At 22.7% G+C, this 9,279-nt stretch overlaps 2 protein-coding genes across 5 annotated transcripts in view; both read left to right on the top strand.

Moving 5' to 3' along the window:
- Nucleotides 1-1,212: 1,212 nt before the first annotated feature.
- LOC102673226 lies at nucleotides 1,213-6,729 on the top strand. 4 transcript variants are annotated; one of them, XM_031514513.1, is made up of 11 exons: nucleotides 2,559-2,986; nucleotides 3,339-3,411; nucleotides 3,504-3,613; nucleotides 3,918-4,040; nucleotides 4,203-4,355; nucleotides 4,434-4,609; nucleotides 4,701-5,003; nucleotides 5,072-5,262; nucleotides 5,335-5,523; nucleotides 6,031-6,087; nucleotides 6,422-6,729. In XM_031514513.1, the coding sequence occupies exons 1-11, from the start codon at nucleotides 2,955-2,957 to the stop codon at nucleotides 6,653-6,655; spliced, it is 1,641 nt and encodes a 546-aa protein (XP_031370373.1). In that variant the 5' UTR covers nucleotides 2,559-2,954; the 3' UTR covers nucleotides 6,656-6,729. The 4 variants fall into 4 exon arrangements, with proteins under 4 accessions (XP_031370372.1, XP_006624400.1, XP_031370374.1 ...); XM_031514512.1 differs by lacking the exons at nucleotides 2,559-2,986; nucleotides 3,339-3,411 and adding an exon at nucleotides 1,213-1,358; XM_006624337.2 differs by lacking the exons at nucleotides 2,559-2,986; nucleotides 3,339-3,411; nucleotides 6,031-6,087 and adding an exon at nucleotides 1,213-1,358 and having other exon boundaries at nucleotides 5,335-5,535.
- A 1,482-nt stretch (nucleotides 6,730-8,211) lies between these two features.
- LOC102673352 (sodium-independent sulfate anion transporter) overlaps nucleotides 8,212-9,279 on the top strand; it is an 18,822-nt gene continuing 17,754 nt past the window's right edge. Inside the window, exon 1 of the mRNA XM_006624338.2 lies at nucleotides 8,212-9,022. Within this exon, the coding sequence (XP_006624401.1) occupies nucleotides 8,795-9,022 (228 nt within the window). The 5' untranslated portion in view covers nucleotides 8,212-8,794. The remainder of the gene's footprint in view (nucleotides 9,023-9,279) is intronic.

Raw genomic sequence — 9,279 nt, 5'->3', positions numbered from 1 at the left:
AATCAATTTCAATCAATTTCAAATCTTTAATAGTTAATATATAAAAAATATATATATAATATATAAGATATAAGATATAAAATTTTATGATATTGAACAAATTAATTAAATTATAGATTGATCTAAATTTAAATGAATTTCTACTATAAATGTTATTTATGTTATTTTATTAATTATATTTTAATTATATTTTAAAAGTCAGGAATTTTTTTAGAATTAGAAATTAATAATTTTAGAATGCTATATTGGACTAAAAAACTAGATTTGCAGTACTAAAATTAACGAAGTAAAGTATTACTAAGTATAATACGAACTCTGACTTAATATTAGTACTGAGGTACAACTAGGTCATCATTCCAAGATTTCTAATATGATTTGTCCTCTTAAACTGTTCACATACATATTTAAAACAAAATTCATTTAAAGAATAAGAAAAAAAATCAATAAATAAACATTAATGTAAAATAATTTTATTGAATAAATCAATTTTATTACTTTAGTTTTGTGTTTTCCAATCTTTTATATTAACATACATTTTATTTTAGATTCTGATTTCTATAATTTGTATAGTTTCTATAATAACTCGTTTTTAATTTTTAATTTAAATAAAAATTATTATTTACTTAAAATGATAGAGAAGAAATATCATTAATACTACTATATATAAAAATATTAATAAAAAATCAATATTCCATTTAATATGATTTTTTTATTGATTGGTTTATATATATAATAAAATACTTTCACGATATATTGATATATTATGATACATTATCTATTAAAAAATATAATATTTTAGTTCATCGATAAAACAGATCTAAATTCAACTCTGAAATTTAATTCTACTTAAATATTATAAGAAATAAATAAAATACAATTATTTTACATCATTTGAATTTCTTTTTCAAATTAAATAAAATATTACAAAACATATAGAATATATAAAATATATAAAAATAGAACAATAAAAGTCTATTTTTATTGTTATTAAAATAAGAAATATTTAATCATTAATATTCAAAAATTGATTTCATATATATGAATTTTTATTTCTTTTGAAATTAGTAGAATTAGATATTTCTTATTTTATTTCAATTTCCAGTAAACATTTCTTATTTTTCATTAAATTTTTAATTTATATATTAAATATCTATTAATTATTATCAATAATAATACATATAATAAAATACACATGATTTGCTTTTTTTTATTTAAATTTACCTTAATTAATGATAATTGATAAAAAGTATTATTATCTATGCGTAGGTCAACATGTAGAAGGTATATGGCATACTGCTATTGTCGCTTACGGAAGAGAATATTTCTTTGGACCATCTGGAATACAAAGTGCTCGACCTGTAAGTATCTCAAAAATTACTTCAAGAAAAATAAAATAATCTGATTAATTTTTTATAAAAAGAATGCTTCTATGAAAAAAAGTCATATATTCAGTAAATATTTATACTTTTAAAATTTTATTTTTAATTATTTGTTTATCATTTAATTATTATATCTTAATTTGCTATTAAATTGATAATAAATAATTTATTCAATTATTAGTTTCTAAATTTCAAATTTAATTATAATAATCAATTATAAGTCTTCTTTTCTTATAAATTGATGATATTTATCTAAAGAATTAAAAATGAGAATATTATGAGGAATCAATCATCGTTTATGCACATATGATATAAAATCAAGACAAATATATTGAATTAGAAAAAAATATTAATAAATAAAGTAATAATTAATATATAAATATTATATAATATTTATATAATAACATATTGTATGTATAATATATGTATAATAATTGTAAATGTGTAATAATAGTATATAACAAAACATATAGAATATATGTTATATACTATTATTATTATTAAAATAAAAAAAAAAGATGCAATATGAAGATACAAAAGATACATAATAATTTATTATATAATATATATTATATTATATTTTAATATTATTATTTTAATATATATTATTATATAATATATATTAATTATATAATGAAAATGTTAAATTGCTCGAAATATATGTTCGCTATCGAATGGTGATCCGTCGGGCCTCATGTTAACGTAACGTAGTGCAAGTCATAGTAGCCATACGATACGCTAGACACGGAGTAGGTACTAAATTTGGTCTGGTTGAGTCTAAAAATAATTCTCAGCTTTACTTCAGTCTCTTTCTCTGCTCTCTTTTTCTCATAGTTCTTTTTATCCTATGGTCCATCATTTAGATTTTAGATTCAATGAAGGCGAAAGCTATCGGTAAGTCTTTTCTTGGGCACCGATTTATTAAATCTTTGTATAATGCTTTTTCCCTCTTTCGGAAGCAAAAAATAATATCACTTCTCAAAACCTTCGAGTTTCGAGAATGTATATTTAGCAACAGATTAAAATATATTTGAAACCAAGTTTAATTTTTCGCAACGAAATCAAATGCCAATTTGTGCTGAATAAAATGTAAGTGTTTGAAGTTTTAAAATATTTCAATTAATGATAATGTTTTTTAAGATTTTATCACTCGAAATTGTTTTACATTATTTATCATCTTGTATTGTTTTCTCGATTGATAAACAAACGAACATCTTCTTGACTGTCATTAACATTGACGTAATCGATATTGCAATGGATAATCAGCAAGTGTTGTTTAATGTACATAAACGCAACATCATTGAAAAAGCAGACCGAAATCGGCATCGACGAAGAGCGTGCGCGTTGCCTGCCATGTGAACTCGAATATCGTTTATCTTGTGTTACGATTGCCGGCTGCGTGGCGTCGAATCTTGAGGCGCCGCGACGCCAGTCTGTATTCAAGTGATTCCTTGATGGGAAACAGAGGAACTAGTCGTGCTCGCTGATTTCGCGTTTTTTCATTTTCTGTTTCTATTTTTCTATTAAATCACGTCATTTTTTTGAGAGCTAAACTAGGTGCAAAACAGTTTTTATATGTTTTTAAAAAAGAAACTTAAGTGTTGTATGTTCACAGTGATTGTTGTTATATTCTTTATAATTTGAACAAGTCATTTTTTTCAAAGGATTGTTTTATTAATTAATTAATTAATTAATTTTATATTCATTTTTCATTAATTGATAATAGTGATAATAGTGATATTTTTTGATATTTTATCATGGAATTTTTAATTAATTGCGTTTTGAATCATCTTCAAAAAAATTAAATTTCTTTAAGAAAAGTCAGTTCTTCTTCTTCATTTTTTTCCTTATATTTCTTTTTTTTTTTTTTCTTTGCTAACACATTCTTTCTTCCGCTTTAGTACAGAATGCAACACCGATATATTTACCGTGGACAGTTATTTTAAGCGTTTCTTATAGGGAAGCGCAAATTTGTCGTGCTTCTAAAATTACGTACACGTTAATACTAGAGGAGGTGGAAGCACTTGTACTGGTACTGTCGCAAAATTGATATTAATACATTTTCAACGGGTTAATTTTTTCTTATGAGCCATTGCATACGTATAATTTGATTTTCTATTTCAGGGTGGTACAGTATTAGGAGAACCGCTCAAAGTGGAAAAAATCGGAGAAACATACTTGCCATATTCTCTCTTTTTTGAATATATCAACGGTTTGGGAACGTCTACGTTTGCGTAAGTTATCATTTTTGAATACATATTTATAACATATAGGCATGCAAATTTATTTTAAGTTAATTAAAAATAAACTTTTGATTATTTTTTTATGAGTTATTTAATATTACATTTTTGTAAAATAGTAGAATAAAATGTAAATGTAAAATAAATATTTAATATATTTATATATTATTATTATAATTTAAATAATATTTAATTTTTTAAATTTGTAAAAGAAAATACATAGTTTTGTTATTTTCTATGAACTTATTTTATTTACATCTTATTTATATCTAATAATTTATCTATTTTTCAATTATAGCCCGGGTACTTACAATCTTTTTAAACATAACTGCAATAGCTTCACAAACGAAGTCAGTAATTTCCTAGTGGGCCAAGATATTCCGAAATATATTCTCGATTTACCGGAAGAAATACTTAAAACGTAAGAATATATGTATTCGTTTTATAATTAAAAATTATTTTTATTAATTAATATAATTAATGTTTATTTATAATAATTAATATGTTTTATTAATTATTATTTTAGTGTTAAAATTAAATAATTTTTTTGTTTCATTTTGTTATTTAAATTTGTATTATGTAGACCAATTGGACAACAGGTTGGAGGTCTTATAGAAGGTTTATCTAATAATTCAAATAAATCATATATAGTTGGTCAAACATTCCTTGAATCAAGAAATCATAGAGAAGTTTCGCCGGAATTTCAGCTCTTAAATGAAGCTATTGAAGAAGCAAGGTAAAATTATTATTTGCCTTTTTTTATTATAAGTTTCCTTTTTTTATTTTCTTTAGTATAATGTAATTATTATGGTAGATTAAATTCAATTGCATTAGAAGAAAGGAGAAACGAAATTAACGAAAAACTCGCGAAGAAAGATAGAAAGAAAAAAAAAAAGAAGAAGGACAAAAGGCAAAAAGGAAGTAAAGATAGTGCAAGCGATAGTAACAGTACCGGTCCTAGTAATTATACACATATGGCAGAAAGCGAAAGTATATTGATTTTTGAAAAATAAAATATATATATTTTATATACAATATATATATATGTATATATATATATATATTTTTATCTTAAATTTAGGTGCAGTAAGTTTGAGCGAAATGCAGGCTTCGAATGGCGAGAGTACAGAAGTATTACCATCGGACAGAATTATGCAAATGGAGGAAGAGGAAAAAAAAGAACAAGAAGAAAGAAAACGTCATCGTGATCCTCCTATTGTATTTAAGAATGTAATAGATATCAAAGAGGAATATCAAGCATTAATCAAAGTGTTAGAAGGAAAATTAAGTGAAGAAGAACGAGTGTGTTTAGATGAGCTTCGACAATATGTTTTAGAGAACGAAGGTTCTTGGGCTCTCGGAGACAATTTTTTAAATTTCGTAGGTAAGTCAATAAATAACGATATTTTTGAACGATTGAAATGAATCTATTTATAACATCTATGTATTTAGGGCGAATTTTGTATGATAAATCTTTGCTAAATGATGCAAGGATAAAATTATTGAATATATTATCTGTTGCTGCGTTAAAAGACGATGTAATCCTTTTATTACATCAGGATAGAAAAGAACATATAATTATGAATTATGCTTTCGATATTGATCGTCATCCCCAGGAAGAACAACTTCCTCTTGCACAATTTGTAAGCAAATCAGATTTATTTGCTCACTAATAAAAATTTATTGATATTTTAATTTTTAACTACATTTTATAGTTGGCAAATATGTTCGAAAACCTTAGTAGTTCGGAATGGTTATTATACATATCGGAATGGCAACATCAAACTCAAAATATAAGTAACATAAGAGTGACGACTAAAGTCGCAGTGCATTCGTTGCTTTCAAATTCGATTGACTTGCAGATTCGTGGTGCCGCTATTATTCACAATCTTGCCTGCAAGGAGGTAAAAACTGTGGTCTGTATCCTTCCTATCCAATTAACAATTTTCCATTTTGTTTGCTTTTGTTTCAACTCACATTAGTTACTGTGTTATGTAATATCTTATTTTAATATGAAAATAAAAAGAAGAAAAATAATCATTGTATACAATTCTTTGATAAAAAATGTATCATTTGCAATGTTGCTTAACAAATGCTTTTACTATTAATTTTAAGCAGTATATCAGCGAAAGTGACGCTTGACTATTTTCGCGAATAGAAGTGCTGCCTTTATTAATAAATTAGCTGTACATGTAAAACTGAAATAAGGTTTTTAACCGTCATCAAATTTGGTAACTGATTCACGAACGAGTAACGAAATTTTCTTATAAACAATTTCTTTTATAAATAGCAATGATTCAAGAAATATATAAATATATTTCTCGTTACTCGTTTGTATTTTCATGTATACGATGTTGTGATGCATTAGAATTAATGGATACCTATCGAGAGATTGGATACTGTTTTTTCAGAAAATGAACAAAAGCAAAAATCTACGGCGACTTTTACCAAAAGGCAGCATTTCTAAGGTACTTGTCTGAACATGTATGTATGTATAATTTAACCGTATATTACGTAAGTCATCTATCAACAATTAAAAATACATTCAATTGCGCACAAATATGTTTCATCAATATAAATAATACGAATAATTTTTAAATAAATACATTTATTATCATCATCATTATCGTCAATTTAAAATACATTTGAAAAGGAAATAATTTTTAAATATTGTTGTCATTGTTTTTGTTTTATTCAAATGGTTTTTTATTTTTTATTTTTTTTTACCAGGTGTTTTACAGGTTATATGATTAAACAATCATAATTTTATTCTAATCGTTTTCTATTTTGTAAAATGTATAGGTATTCGATGATGTCGCTGTAGAATTGACAATGGCATTGTTGCAATACTTCAATGGTAATCCTGCTGAAGAACAGTTATATGCCTGTATGAAGTCATTGGCACGTTTTACACAAATTAGTGGCCAAGATGTACCACAACTTATACAAATGATTGGACCAGAACCAAATAAATTTCGTGGAACGTCTGAGAGAATTGACGAACAAATCGATCAGGTTAACAAGAAATTGCGTTAATAAAACGTAATTCGATACAATTTTATTAATAATAGAAATCGTTAAATTCTAAACGATTAATTGAGAATGATTATTATATTCATATAATTGAATTTTTATATAAAAATTTTATTAAAATTATCTAAATAGTGTATTATTAAAATTTTTATTAGTTATTTTTGTCATTCATTATTATTATTATAATTATATTGTCATTATTAAAAATTTTCATATTTTCATTCATAAAATAAATTTTCTTGTGTAAAGTATTTTATTTATCTGTAAAACTAAGAAAGCTATTTAAATATATGAGTATTTAATTCAATATTAAAATAATGACATTTAATATTATTGTATTTAATTAAATATGTATATAAATATTTTTCAAAACAACATATACATATCAAAATATCATTATAATTTATTTATAATATCATTATTATATTATTATTTATATCATTTAATATATTTATATCATTATAATTTATTAATATCATTATATTTATTTATTTTATTATATTAAAATATAATATATATGATATCTAATGCATTTTGCATGATTTTTTGAATTAAACTTTATTTGTATTGAATATAATAATAATGAATATTTTGAAAATATTTTTCTTCATAGTAAATTTTAGAAATTAGATTTAAATGAAATTGTATTATAATTATTTTCTTATTTATATTTATATCATAAATGACATTATTTATCTTCATATTGTAAGTAATATTAAGAAAAATTCAATAATGACAAATATAACATTTCATATTTATATTCAAGTGTCAAATAAGTTTAAAACAATGAAAGTTATAATACTTGATTTTTTTTTTTTTTTAGTTCATATTTGAATAATAAAATTAAGCTAGAAAAAGGAATATTGTTTAAAAATGATTATTAGATTAATTTCATGAATTCAATAAAAACATTTTATTTCAATAAAAACATAATTAAAATTTTTGTAAAAAGCAGGATTTTATATTGTGAAAGCAAGTGCAAAATACAATTTGATAATAATCATAATAAAATATACTCTTTTGTATTTAATCTTTATTGATCTTAGACCAATATATTAACATATATAGCCAATATATAATATATATTTCCAAATAACATTTTATGCTTCTATTTATTATTATTCAGTAGATAACACTGAATTGAAAAAGTAAATGTAAATAAAAGTATCAAATTTATATTTTTCAAATTTGTCTCCTATAATATGATATAAAAAATATATTTATTACAAAATTGAAAATAATGTTCACTATGAAAGAAAAATATTTTTGAAATGTTTATTTTATATAATCCATTCACTTGAAATAAATTTCCATTATTAAACTTTTTTCCATATATATATTCCATATATATTGTTATAAATAGTTGAAAAATCATGTAAAATGAATAAATAGTTAATAATTAATAGTAATTTAAATAGTTATGATTAAAATTATAAAGTAATTTACATAAGAGCACTATTCAATTGTCTTATCACCAGTAAATATTTTAATAGATAAAATAGTAAAATCATGATGCTATGCAATAGGATGTTAGCATTGAATTATCTTTTCTTTGATTTTTAAAACTTCTTTAATTATTGATCTCTAATAAATATATATAAAACGCATGAATTAATATGTTATATATAATTCATTCCGATTTAAATTAACTCTTTCCATCTAAAGATAAAAATAAAGATAGAACATACACATACTATATACATCTTTCTACAATTTAAGATTGATCATGATCCACCGTTTTTGTCCTTAATTCATGATTTTTATCAATATATGAATAAGAATCGCACATGAAACAAATAGTAATTACACAATAAAGCAAAACGTTATAATTTCGTTGGCGCCAAATATTTATTTTAAGATTTAACGAAAGACACATCAAGTGATAACAATTTGGAAGCGGTGAAAATATGCTGATACAGAAGTAAAACCGTAGAGTATTATTTATATTCGTGGAGTACGAACATAGTGATACGAGGTGCATAATCTAGTACATTGGTTTCTTCAATATAACTGTTTTGTCTTTTTTTTTTTGAATACAATTTTTATGCTGTTGTGAAGTGATAAAGCGAATAAATTTTATATTAAATTAATTCAATCATATTAATTATATATTGTTTTTCGAAATTTCATTTTGCAAAAAGAATGTCTGAAACGACAAAAGAATCTATTTCATTGGAAGAATATATTTCATCTAAAAAAGATAATGATAAATCAAATTTTTCAGTTGTTAAATATATAACAATATTAAATTGGTTACCAAAGTACAATCGGTTGGATGCTGTTTCGGATTTTGTAGCTGGATTTTCGTTAGGATTAACCCTGATTCCTCAAAGTATCGCATATGCTGCACTTGCAGGCTTAACAGCCCAGGTATTATTTATTTTTATCAATCTATTAACAGATTTATTATTAATAGATTTATTATTAACAGATTTATTAACAGATTTTGTTTATTTAATATAATTTTTATGATAATTGGAATTTGATCATATACGGATATTAAAAAATATCTTTAATTTTTAAAATATAACATAATGTCTTTTATAATTACTTTATATTGATTAATTATATTATTTTTATTTTATTTATGTCTATTTTTGTTTTTTAAATATTTTTTTATGTTTTAT

The sequence above is a fragment of the Apis dorsata genome, unplaced genomic scaffold (genome assembly GCF_000469605.1).
Source record: "Apis dorsata unplaced genomic scaffold, Apis dorsata 1.3 scaffold_1041, whole genome shotgun sequence".
Classification (NCBI taxonomy): domain Eukaryota; kingdom Metazoa; phylum Arthropoda; class Insecta; order Hymenoptera; family Apidae; genus Apis; species Apis dorsata.
Note: the sequence above shows the minus strand (reverse complement) of the source record. Positions and strands in the feature narration are given on the sequence as shown.